A 13,725-nucleotide genomic window follows, 5' to 3' on the forward strand; every position below is an offset into this window, starting at 1 on the left:
TTCCAAAGCCAATCCTGATGAATCATTAGGTCAAAGGGGGAAAAAATGGACGATTTCCCATTTGATATATAATCTGATGGTATTTGTCAAATTCAGTAGAAAAGCTGTGAGAATGCATTTTAAAATCTATTGAGCTTGGCATCTAAACCTGAAGTAGTATTTATGACGATAAAGATGTAGATACTGTTTATGGACTGTGACCACACGGCTGAGAAACACCAGAATCTTGGGTGGCCTAGGATTCACCAAGAGATGCTTCAAATACTCCTTAACTTCAGATGAATCAAACTATAACTTTCAGAAAGCATTATGAGAAATTTATTATACAAACTGTTCTAGAGGCGGATGTATATGTTTTTTTTTTTACTGCTTGGTACTGGAAATGGAAATAAAACCTGATGGTGCTAGAATTTGTAGGAGACTAAAGAGAATAAAGAGAAAAACAGCTTCTCATCCTAACGGGCTTATAACACCCAACATGGTGTGAAGGCTGTGGCAAAAACAGTCACCAAGGGGGACTGTGAATTACCCCTTCGTCTCCGCCTTTAAAGGAAGTAAACACATCTGAAGGGATGGAACGCCATGGGCTCAGAAGGCATCAGTATTTCTTTGGGAGCTGTTCTCTATCTCTACCATGTAATTAAGGCCCAGATAGGAATTTGGGGAGAAAGATTTGTAGAGGATGGCTGCCCTTCAGAGCAGCAAATAAAAGCAAAGCAAGCTGTGAAGATATGAAAACAATCATTTCCCTAACTTTACATGATTTTATCTGTTAGAAAACTCTCATTAATTTAGCCTAAGGATAGGAGAGCCAGTCTGAAATGATACAAAATCTGGATTACAGACTCTGTTTAAACAAATATAGTTTAATTATTACTTCAAATGCTTTGAGTATGTCCTAAGATAAAATGTATATTAATGGATAAAATGGGATGAGATCAAGAAGACTATTTAGAATAGTCCTACATTTGTGATGAAGAATAAAAGCAAAAATCTTCTTAACATACATGAGCTGCTTGGCTCAGAATGGATCACTTCTGAAATACTTGTTTTTAAAGGGGGTTGTTGACTTGGTCCTGTGTTTTTATTTTAATCAGGATTAAGACTGAAACTTCATAGAGGAGTCAATATTTCAACTACATGGGACCTGAATTACTACAAATATTGACTAAATACAGTTTTGAGGAATTTCTAGGGTGTCTCTTTTCTGGTTACATGGCCCAGGTGATACATACATCTGTAATCAGTACCTGCTGAATCTTCCCCCTTTCTTAGGAAGTGGGTAGTTTTCTTTGTCTCACTGAATGAAGCCTGTGCTCCTTTTTTTCCCTTGAGTACTGATAAAACATTTTTTAGCCTAGCCTTATGGGAAAATATGGTGCTTTACCTTCCTATGCATGCTTTTTTTTTTTTGTTTTTTTGAGAGGGGAAGACGAATGTATTTATTCCAGACCAGGTCACTGGAAGACTTTTTAAATAAATGCTGCACTGTTATCAGCAACAACAGAGGGGAAAATGTGCCCCAACAGCAGCTCTGTCCAAAGCTTGCTGAATGGCTGCTGTGAGATTTCCTCATCAGTCTGTGAAGTCGTCTTCCTCATCGGTGCAGTTACTGTGGCTTCCTGACATCCTAGCAAAGGGCTCCTGAACTCTAAATTCATTTTGTGCAGGGAAAAGAATGAATCTGATATACTGACTGTTCCTCATTTAAACTATGACTTAAACCCTATCTCAATATGTAACTAACTTTATTTTCTGATTAAAATAGAACAAAAAAGGGGGGATGGGGAGGAGGCAATTGCGATTACATTGTATTGATACAGAGACTTTAAATTCTAGTCACAGAGTTAAGACCTACAGACAAGTCCAACTGACAGTTTAAAGGAAATCACTACATGGAGTCTGGTATAGACCAACACGAGTTGAGTCTCATTATTAGCTTCAATAATGTAAGAAAATCATTCTCAACAAAACTGAGTCCACAGTTGTCAAGTATGCTCTGTCAGGCACCAGTAGGCAAGAGTCTGAGAAATGGGTTCTTTTCGTGCCTCAGCAACAAAAAAAAATGAAGCCTCCTGGTTTGATATAAAGAGCAGCTCCTCTTCCCAGGTGGTGCCTGCAGCTCCCAGCGGAGATTAACAGTGGAATCGAGTGGAGAACTTGGGAGATACAGGCACAGTCAGAGGCTGGTCACTTGATTTTCCCTCCACACCCTCGTACTTGAGTATCGGATTTGCCTTATGCACCACTTCCTTCCTTGGCCTGGCCAGCTCTTCCTTCTTCTTCTCTTTATCCTGTTGCCTGGCCTCCTCCAAACTGCTGAACTTTCTGGGCTTCTACCTCAGCCATTCTTTTCTCCAGCTCCTGCCGCTCCTTGGCTCTCTTCTCAGTGGCCAGCTGAAAAGGTTCCTGAACTAGAGAACCAGAAAGGCCCTCAGCAACTGTTTTTTCTCTTTCTTAGGAACAAAGGGTTCCTGGCAAATGACAGTGCTTGGACAAGCCTTGAAGCAAGCTGCTTCTTTCTGCTGCTTCAGTTCCTCTTCCAGCTGGTACTTCCAAGTCTGTGCCTTCATGGCACCTCTTTTGTCAGTTTCCAAACAAAAAGGCTCAGTCTGGGTTACATTCTTCACCTTCTTCTCTGGCAAGTTAATGGTGTCAAAATGAGGCAAGGGAAGAGCCTAGAACTTGGGAACGTCCCCTTTCTGCAATTCTTTGATTTTCTTCTCCTTCTGTAGCTGATGTTCTTTGTCTTGGGAATCAAAGGAGAAAGGGCGTATTTCCACAGTTCTTGCCTCTGGGATTTGGGGCTTAAAAGGCACCCCATAATGTGGCACAGGTTGAGCTCGTATTACCACTGGCTCCTCCTCTTCCTCATCTTCTTTGGTGAGCACATGGATTCTGTTCTTCAAAGCAAAGGCCGGTGACTTGGGGACGGTGATTGGAAGTACCTTCTTTTCAGGAACACCCATAACATCTTCCAGGATCTTAGTAGGGCAGGGTCTGGAATGGAATACAAAGTGTTCATCCTCTGATTTCTTCTTTGACTCTCATTCCTGGATACTTTTCTCAATTTCTAAATCGACGCCAATAGGCTGAGTAGGTGCCTTGACAGCTGGTTTCTTGGGCAATATGGGACCACCTTCAAGAATTCTAGGATCAAGTTCATGTGCTTTGAATTTACATTGTTGTAGTTTCTCAAGCTCCTCGACTTCCTGATCAGCTGCAGGTCTGATCTTTGCAGGTCACAGGTCTTGCACGGTGTTTGGTTTGCAGTTTAGCAGTCTGTGGGTCTCTGCAGATCTTGGCCACAGCTTTGGAGGGTAAGAGGCTACTATCATCCTTCTTGCTCCTAAAGTGATATCTGCTAGGGGTTCATTTATGGAAGGCTTTGACTTGCTGTGCAAGGGACACATACGAAGAAGCTGTTTCATCAAAGGTTCTTTTCTTTTCTTAGGACAGGTTGAAGGGCTTAATAATGGTGCATCCCTTAGTCACTCAAGTAGGAGATAGAAGATGCTTTTGCAGTTCAGATGTAAAGTCCACTTCCTTATACTGCTCCTGGTTCTTAGGATGTTGTTTGATTTGCTCATCTTTGCAGAAGTGGAAGTCAACTACTTTGGTTACCTGGCTGACTGATTTTTTCACAGGTTGCCCTGCTCCTGCAAGAGCAAGTTTCTTGAATTCTTCTTCTTTTTCCGCATCTCCATCACCTCCTGCTGCATTTTCATTCTCTTCTCCAACTCTTGCTCCTTAGTACTTTTCAGAACCTTTTGCCTTACAGGTAGTGTACAAGGCATAGTATGTCTGCTCTTGGCTTTCTCTGAGGAAGATTCTTTCTTTGGGGCAGTATCTTGATGAGCACTGTCTTATTCCTCTGGCTTCTTTTTTGTTGTTAGAAAGTTTCATTTTTTTTTGGAGGGTGGAATTTCACTGATGATAACAGGAGTAGCACATGTCTTGGCTTTCATTTTTGCATGGTGTTTTTGTTTTTGTTCCAAATCCTTCTGAGCAGAGAGCCTAACAGATATTCTCTGAGGCTAAGCTAGAGTATTTCCTGATGAGGCAACCTCAACTTCCAAGAACAAGTATTTGATGGAGTGGATTGTTCCAACGGATTTTCTTTTTCAGCCTCCTTGTTGTAAGTGTTGTCAACTGGTTTCAGAGGCGTGATAGTAGCTTGCTGAAGATTAGCCTTTCTCAGAGGAGTTTTGCCCTGAAAATTCCCTTCTGTCCTATTCTTCCCTGGAAAGTTATTCTCTAAATTGGCCTTCTCATCAAACCAGGAATCTATGTTTTGGGTATTTTCCTCATCATTCAAAGATGTGAAATTGATGAAGTTCATGGGTGCGTCACAGGAATAAGAGGTTTTGACTTGTGACATTGTCCCCTTCTTGGCACAGAAGAGCAGATTTATCCCAGTATTTCTATCACTTTTCTCAGCAGCTTGCCTTCTCCTCTCACCTTAGCTCCAACAACCAAGCGCTTATGTATGCTTTTAGGACTATTGCAATAGCCCTTGTACATCACCAGAGAGCCAAATCTGAAAGCCCTTGGCATAAACAGTAATCACACTTGACTATGTGTGAAGTGCTTTCTCCCAGGTAGTTCTTTGTTAGCATCTTGGATGCCTCCAAGTTCTCTAGCTTGTTGGGATCAAATTGCCCTTTAAGATTTAAAAACAAACAAAAAACTAACCTGTTGTCTCATCCCAGGAACAGATGGATACTCTATGAGCTCTGCAAGAACTCTTGGGTGGGGGTGGGGGCTCTGGACCTCCAGGTCCCCTCTGACTTGGTTGCTGCTTTACAGGTTTCTTGATTTCCACTCTTACTTTCTCTTGCTGTCTCTTCTACCCAGTGTCACCCGGCTGAATATCAACTGTCTTAATTCCTTCATAGCCCAGAGCACCTCTAATTCAAGGCTGTATACATCACAGACTTTACAAAAGGTTTATGACTCCGAATGGGTAATATAACTATGATTTTAAATTCCCAGTGCCTCTCTCATATTCTCATGTTTAGAAATATGCCATAGATCAGGAAAATTAGCCACAGGTCTACATCTTTGCTCAGACTGGAATAAATGGCATTTTTATGTGGAAGAAAATAGATTTGACTCACTAAAAGCTACTTTCAATGGAAAGACTCTAAAACTTCCTAACAGTATTTAATTCAGTGATGCTGGGTCATGAGGTTTTGTGAACTGACAGCATCCTAGTTATAAAATACACACACACACAGGCACTCATTTCAGCAGCCTAACATAGTGGCTTCTATCACTTTCCCATATTCACTAGATAAACTTCCTTCCTCCTTTATTAATTTGGAAGCTGGGAACAAGATAAATCCATTAATATAGAATATAATCTGACACCCATAAAGGAGAAATGAGTGGTTTAGCTTGAAAAGTACAAAAGACAGAGTGAAGAAAGCAAAGCGAAGCAAAGTAAACAAAAGTCATGTTTTCCATTCTAGGGGTCATCACCCACAGGGGGCCAAGGCAGGTTTTTAGAACATTATTGGATTACCCACAGATGAAATCCATCAGGCGATGGTTAGTCTGTTGGTTAAAACTATTGAATGTCATTTATGCCATATGCCTTGGGGAATCTTCAAACTGTTCATTCTGGCACCACAGGAAGTAAAGAGAGGGAAAGAGGAGAAATAAGAATAGGTTAAGCCAGAGGGTCTCAGCCTTGGCTACACATTAGGATCATTTGGGGAGTTTTTAAACACTGTGATGCCCCGTCACAGCCCAGGGCAGAGGGGGAAGGAATCTCTGAGGGTGGGGCCCAGGCAGCAGCATTTCTTAAAGTCCCCAGACAATGTCATGTGCAGCTAAGGTTGAGAACTACCAAGTTAGATTGAGAGCAACAACTGGCAAAACATGGGAAGGGTCTCAACTTTAAAAGATAAATGCAAGCAGTGATGTTCCTTATAAATTAAGGCTATAGACATTACCAGTGGCAATGTGTCTGCTGCCCAGAGCAGATTACAACAGGAATCTCTTGAATAGTTCTTTTTCTGTTTATTTCGGTTTTGATGCATCCATACATTTTTATCTTTAAAATGTAGCCACAGTCTTTTTTTTTTTTCTTTCTCAAATCAAATTTCTCTTGACCATGGCAGATGTTCTTGAGAAGTACCTGACCTAAGATGAAAACCTTTTGAAATATGGGAATTGAAAAGATATTATTAAGTATAGCTGGTGTCCAGGTTTAGACACCTACACTACTTTTAGAAATATCTAGCTATCAGAAGTCAGAGAAAAGACAAATTTTTGGTGGAAAATATACTTTGCTCACTAAAATTAGCCCACATAAGAGGCTAGCAATTTATCTGACCAGTCAAAAGGTTTTAAAGGAAAAGGGAAGCTTGCTTCAGTTGAGTTGGCTAAGAGGTTTGTAGGTTTTCAGGGTTTGAAATGTCTGATTCACTTTTGCAAGTAGTAGGAGAAACAAAGGGTGAAATTTTGATTGATTCTCTTTACTTAAGATAATCTTGGGTTTAGGAAGTCATAAAACAAAACTGATGATGATTTTAACCCCTTCTTAAGATTTATTCTTAGACTATTTAAACTCCATCATTAATAGAAATTATGTTTCAGAATGGCATATTGTCAGAAATAAACAGAGTAATTTCCCCCTCTTGATTTCTTAAGCTAAACCTACCCAGATGATAAGAGTTTTTCTCAATGATGAAGGTCCCAGGAACACTCTTTCTATGCCTTTGGAAGTATCCATTAAAGCAAATTGGAGATAATTTCCCCTGATCACAGGTTAAAATATCAGCAGTACTTATTACTATAGGAGCAAGTTTATAAGCTTAAATCTTGCCAGGTTCAGCATAAACACTGACAATGATAAGTTGGGCTGATGAAAACCAATCAATACCACTTCTTGCACTTCACTTCTGTAATGCTTCATGGGATTACTGATGATTAACTACAGAAGAATATGTCAGCAGTAAAAATTAGTGTTATCTATGGCCCAAGTTTATTGGTCATTTAATTCTTAGAAGTCAAATTATTTTGACTTAATGAGGTTCTAAATTACATTAAAACCAGGCAAACTAGAACTGAAATATTTGTTAAGATGTAAAACTCCCATATTCATGATGAATGAACTTTAATCTAGATTTACCCTTTGTTAGAAGTAAACTGTATTACCTGCAGTTATAAGTTGGTAACATTTAAAATGTGAGAAAGAAAATTTCTTTATCTTAGGTGACCAAAGCTTCAGACTTAAGGAATGTTCAGGCTTTGGCATATCTTGTTTTCAATGAAAAGAGAGTCTAAAAAGCAATCTTGTTACAGTGTGGTCAGAGATCTGTGAAATATCTGGGTAAAACAAAAATCAAACAGGAAAAGTCCCACCACGACCACCACCACCATCACCACACACATAACGTGCAAAACCAAAACCAAGCAAGCAAGCAAGCAACCACCAACCAACCCAGGAGACCAGGAGACACCTTTCTGTGAGTTCTGGTGGGAGTCAGGGCTCCCAGGTCCTGGAGAAGTGATCTTTGGACAGGTAGCCCACTGAGAAGTTCACCAGAAAAAGGGTTCTGCAAAAATTTGAGATCTGCTGCAGATTCCACTCCTCTCTTGGAGACTCCCTGTGCATGTTAGTCCGTTAGTCCGCTAATGCCTTTGAGAACTTTCTCAGAAATGACAAATGATCATTTCTGCTTCTCTTGTGTTTTCCACATTGTTTGACCATGGACTTCTTCCCCACTCCCTTTGAATTATTAGCATTTCATGGAAGTTCTGTGTCTTGGAACACACTTTGGAAAATGCTGATCCATGAGGTGTAAAGGCTGACAATGGAGGGAAGACAGAATCTGCACAGAGCAAAAGGAAGAAATGCTAAGTGAGAGCTAGAGTGCCCAAAGTCCTTGCAAGCGCTAGTGTCCTCTGGGAACACTGTCCAGGTCTGTGATGCCCATCTAAATCTGCCATTGAAATCTTCCTCTTTATTCCTTTGGGTGGGAAAAGAAAGACTTGGGTTGGAAGTGAACAATCATGGATTCCATTCTCCCCTCTGTAACTAACTGTTTGTGGACAATTAACTTCTCAATCTCAATCTCACTTTTTGCAACTCTAAAATCAGAGAGTTAAATGAAATAATCTTGATAGTCCTTGCTAGGTCCATTTAGAAGATTCTATCTCAACTATTTCAATGGAAGAAAAAGAGAACTAGGATTTGCTTCACAAGAATTCTCTATATGACTAGCTATTCTGGAATGCAAAATGAATGCTGTATGAAACAGAAATTGTAGAATACAACCATATGTGGATATGTGATTCTTAATCCTCATTTTTCCCTGGCCACTTTGATTGAAGATTGAGATTCACAGGACAAGACCTGGAATAAACTGTTTTGGTACTGTACTTGTTGGCATTCCACAGTTTTAAATAAAGAGCAGTCCAGAAGCTTTCAGCAGCTAGATCTTTAATTAAAGTCAAAGGACAGCTTTAAAATTAGTTCTTTTAATTAATTGTCCTCAGGTTGCACATTCTGCAACTACATTATTCTTGGTTATTAAACACAGTTTGCACTTCAAGCAAAACTGAGATATGTTTGAAATGACTGATTTAAATGAAGCTAATCTAAAAACATGGAGAAATACAATAGGAAAAATTATTTTGTAAAGCTATCTATGCATTTTGCAAATGTCAGTATTTTCTTCAATAGAAAATAAAATTAAGTTAATTGGAGAGAGAGCGAATTTATAATTTCTAGGGAAGTTAAATCATTGATCTGATGCCACATATCAGCTGACAGTTGTCCTTCCATAATTTCCATTAACTGGGCTCTGTCTCTGTAATTAAATAATAATTCAGAGATTGATGACTTAAAGTCATCAATTTTGTGCACCCTGAATTATATGAAATGAGAAACTGTTTGAATTGGTTCCAAAATTGATACCAAATTATCTTAAAATGTATTTTCATGTTGAATCAAACAATTTTCAGCAGCCATTTGTAATAGTTCCAATAATAAATGTTCAGTATACATTTGATTAGAAAAGTAGAAATCAAGGTCTTGAAAATGGAAACTAACAAGATTGACTTTTCCCAATGGTATATATGCCATTAGGCAAAACCACTGCCCTCTCATCATGTCGGATCTAATCTATTGCTGTGATTTTCAACCTTGACTGCACATTAGAATTGCCCTGGGAAGTTGCAAACATTCTAATGCCCAGGCTGTACTTGAAAGCAATCAAATCAGATTATCTGGGTGGGGGGCAGGGAAGGTGTACCTAGGGACAGTATTTCTACAAACTTTCCAGGAGACTCTAGTGTGCAGCAAAATTTGACAACCAGTGAACAAGCATAGCCTAGTCAATTGAGTTTCCAAGTAAACTGGTTGCACCATTTTGATTTAAAATTGGCAATGTGAAGCACATCTATATCTATTTTTCAGTTTTTCTGTAGAAGCCACAACAGAAATGTAGCTACCCCTTTGAAAAAGACAAATAGAACGTGAAAAGTAGATAGTAAGATCTTGTGGTGGGACTTTATGGGATTGTCTGCTCGGCTCACAAGGAATTCCTTAACTGCTCCTCACCCATCTGGAGCAGAGGGCCTCTGGAACCAAACTGGGCCAACTGGATTCCCAACTCAGAGTTGAGGGTTGAAATTGAGAGTTCATATTAATGTCTGCTTGGATATATTGGTTGTAGAGTGGCTGAGTGGGCAGGTGGACTGAGTAGCTGAAAAAGTTGGCAGGGGTGAGGAGTGGGGTGGAGAGGAACGAGAGAGAGAAGCAGAGTTGCCAGCAGAGATGAGGCTTCTAGATTCCCAGATAGACATCTGTCATTTCTGCCTGCCAGGCATGTCTCCCATTTTGTCAACAGTGCCCTCTTCTGCTGGGACTATGTTATTCCCCTCCCATGTGGTCCTGGGGATGAACTGTATGTCAAGCCAACTGGCCTCTTGCTCCTTGAGCAGACTCAAAGGTGGAAAAAGGTGATGTTGAGTCATTTTGGTTGATGTGAGAAACTGCTGATTCCTGCTATAGAGATACCTGGAGCTGCCCTGATTCCAGTGCCTCTTGGAGCCTGATTTTTCAACACATCTTTGAATCCTGGGATCAAGGGTGTTCGATGCTTGGAATTCAAGAATCCCAACAGAGTTCTCTATAGTTTTCTAGGTCCCAGCTTGAATCTATTCTGGGGCTTGGTAGCATTCTGTTTTGGGGTTTCATGAGGCACTCTTTTATCCTTAAGGTGTTTTTATTCTCCTTAATATAGCTCATGATTTTCTGATACTTGTAATTATGAGTCTTAACTAATACAGACATTCCAGTTGACTCCCATGTTTGCTTGGATAGTCTTGAGGTTATCTAAAGCAGAACAGAAACAAGGCTTTACAAGTCCTATTCCAATCTTCAAAGTAACCCAACTCTTTTATCATTCTGTACGCTTTGTGAGGCCTCAGTTATTCATTTTCATTTTGTTGGCATGAAAATCTTAGACAGAAATTCATAACAAAGGTATATTTTGTGAACAAAAGGATTAAAAGCGTATCAAACACAAACATGGTTATAAATAATGGATGAGCCTTTGAACATGAGCCCAAATCTACTCCTGACAAAAAGACTCTTATTTCCTCTATCAAGCAACACTAAATGAAATTATAGTACTACCATTAAATCCAACTGTACACCAATAATTTTTCATTTCCAGCAGTACTCTTCTTTATTAAAAAATCTTTATTAAATAACAAAATATGCCAGCTAATACAATAAGTAAAAGATCAACATTAATACACTTGGCACACAGTTCAGAGCTGTCTGCCCAAAAACACATGGTTTTTTTCCTGGTGGTGTGGCAATCACACTGGCATAACCTTAAAGACCAAAGGAAGCCCTTCCAGATTTCTGCAGGCCCAAGTGGTGAGGTATGTGGGGTGTTCAAATGGGCGACTTCTTGTTAAATCTGGATCCGCGGAGCTAATTTGGACTATATCATTAGAATTCAGAGATAATTGGTAGAAAATTGTAAAAACCTCCACAAGTGAGAGTGCTAAGCAGCTTAAGAGTTTAACGATGTTGTGATCTTTGACAAACTCTGGATGAACCGTAGTGAAATGGAAATAGTGGGGCCAGTGCCAATAAAATGTGATCATAAAGGCTGACCAGTTCACAGTGTTTCCTTTTCTAAGAGTGTCTAAGGAAAGGTAAATATCATCTAGGAATATTCTCGTAAAGAAAGTGGGGTGAATAAAAAGCAGCAGTTTACAAGGTATTCTTCTGACCATCATACTTTATTTTTAATACAAATATGTTATAAAATAAAGGGTACCCAAATATCATTTAAACAATTATATTTTCTGTATATCAGGCCATCATTTACAGATTAACACTGCAAAAAATTGAATTAATGACTCTTAATTTGTTTACATAAAATTATATGAAATAAAATTATACATAGGTTGGGGACCAACAAACAAGAACCAATTTAAAGTCCTAAAATCTTGTCTTTGTATTCATTCACAGTTTCAAAATTACACACCTCTACAAAAAGAATGTCGCTATTCTTAACAAGGAACATTATTTACAAAATAAATTCATTTTTTCTCAGTTACTTTTGATTCCCCAGGCTGGCCCAACGCACAAGCTGTGATGCCTTCTTAACAGAATCTGAGCTGCTATCCCTCTTCTGGCCAGTGGTGGCCATTCTTTGCCCTGGAAGGACGGATCACACCAACTCGTAGTATTTCCCAGTCTGGGGATCAAAGTAACAGTTCAGACATGGGTCATACAACAGAGTCAGCACTTCCTCATCCTCTTCCACACTCAGGTCTTCTTCACCTATGGGGAAGGGGAGCCACAGACACGTTAGCTGCCAGCCTGGCCGGGAATTCCTAAAGCTGAAGCATGAGAAAGGCAATGAAGTAGAGTCACCATCTCTCTGGGGGACTTCCTTTATGTGAACAGAATGTTTATATTGGAAAGGAGGACAGCTGGGGAGGTGATGAGACTCTATGTATGCCGTGTAAGACAGCAAAGAAAGGCCAACTTCATTACAAGAGAAAAGAGAAATGGAATGTCCAGAACTGGCAGGGAGGGCACAGAAGAAAAGGACTAAAGGGACTTAGTCAAAGGACTGAAGAGTTACACTAATAAGGATTAAGGAATTTGGGCATGATTGAAAATTTAATCACTGCAGTTCTAAAATTCATGAGCCAGCCCTGCATGAAATGCAAAACTGTACAAATTAAAAGACATAATAAAAAAATCAGTCCTCATTCATACTCCTCAAAATGTTAGTAAATAAATATGAATTAAAATAACATCATTTAGAAATATGATACATAATGCAGAGATCATAGATAGAAAACAAAATGCCAGGTGGTAGGAAGGTCTGTCAAGTTGGCTGGGAATATAAGCATGGCTTGATGTTTTTCTCTTTTGACAGATATTTAGATTATTTGAATGACGAGAACTCCCACTGCTTAAGTCATCAACAAGGTTTGGTTGGTTCCAACAAACTGGGCATGACAGGAAAGAAAAATTGATTTTTCTCAAGATGTTTCCAGAGCACCTTTTATGTGCTCAGTGTTCTGCTAAGCACTTTGGTATTTGACGCTGTCAGCAGCAAGTAAGTACATCTGAACACACTGGGAAGTCAGCATACTAGGAGTTCAGAGGCTGGGGATCAAGACCACTTATGGTGTAGGAGTTGAGAGCAGGCCCAGGGAGAAGGGGGGTGATTACAACAATACTCCTCTCTCTTCATTAGCACAGGTTAGTAAGGTCCAAAGCCTTTGGACTGCAAACTTACCAAGGGTCAGCTTCAGCAGGGCTTGGATGGTGGGCATGGTAGAGGGCTTGGCAAGCAACAGAGGCTCAATAAATATGAATGTTTACCAAAAGGGTGAAGGAATGAAGTGTGAAATAAAGCTCATGATCTTCAGTGTTGCTGCCCAAAGTAAGGGAAGGTGGTGGTGATGGTGGGATTTCATTTTACCCAGCCAAAATCAGACCAAGGACACTGTCAGGACAAGCTGGAGTAAGTCCAAGGGAGTGGGGCCCAGATGGAGAAGGCGGGGGTTTGAAACTGTGGCACCACCACGCCTCTGCCCGTTCTTCTTCTAGCCATCCAACAAATGTTAAACGCGATTCTTCTCTGAGCCAGGCACTGAGCCAGGTGCTGGGAACAGTATTAGTTTCCAAGGGCTGCTGTATTAAGTACTACAAACTAGTGGCTTAAAGCAACAGAAATTTATTCTCTGTCAGTTCAGATGGCTAGAAATCGGAAACAAAGGTGTTGGCAGGGCTACGCTCCCTCTGAAGTCTCCAGGGGAGAATCCTTCCTTGCTTCTTCCAGCTTCTGGTGTTTGCCGGCAATCCTCGGCATTCTTTGGCTTATAGCTGCATCTCTCCAATCTCTGCCTCGGTGTTCACATGGCCGCCCACCCTTGGTGTATGTTTCCTGTGTCCAAATCTCCCCCTCCTTTCTCTTATGAACACACTAAGTCATGGATTTAGGGCCCACCCTAATCCACCATAACCTCATCTTAACTTGATTACATCCGCCCAGGGTAAGGGAAGGTGGTGGTGATAGTGGGATATCACTATCTCACTACCAGAAATATGGGTCTGTAAAGACCATATTTCCAAACAAGGTCACATTCACAGAAACTGGGGGTTAGGATTTCAGCATATCTTTTTGGAGGATACAATTCATCTCACTACAGGGAAAATACTGA

At 40.1% G+C, this 13,725-nt stretch overlaps 1 protein-coding gene and 1 pseudogene across 6 annotated transcripts in view; both read right to left on the reverse strand.

Moving 5' to 3' along the window:
- Window positions 1-2,132: 2,132 nt before the first annotated feature.
- LOC119528960 lies at window positions 2,133-4,381 on the reverse strand (annotated as a pseudogene).
- Window positions 4,382-10,708: 6,327 nt separating this feature from the next.
- CFAP20DC (CFAP20 domain containing) overlaps window positions 10,709-13,725 on the reverse strand; it is a 263,072-nt gene continuing 260,055 nt past the window's right edge. For 5 of the 6 annotated variants that reach the window (XM_037799280.1, XM_037799284.1, XM_037799274.1 and 2 more), the window contains one exon: window positions 10,709-11,824. In XM_037799280.1, the coding sequence (XP_037655208.1) occupies window positions 11,712-11,824 (113 nt within the window). In that variant the 3' untranslated portion in view covers window positions 10,709-11,711. The remainder of the gene's footprint in view (window positions 11,825-13,725) is intronic. The other variant, XM_037799299.1, reaches the window with a different exon arrangement.

The sequence above is a fragment of the Choloepus didactylus genome, chromosome 1 (genome assembly GCF_015220235.1).
Source record: "Choloepus didactylus isolate mChoDid1 chromosome 1, mChoDid1.pri, whole genome shotgun sequence".
Taxonomy (NCBI): Eukaryota; Metazoa; Chordata; class Mammalia; order Pilosa; family Megalonychidae; genus Choloepus; species Choloepus didactylus.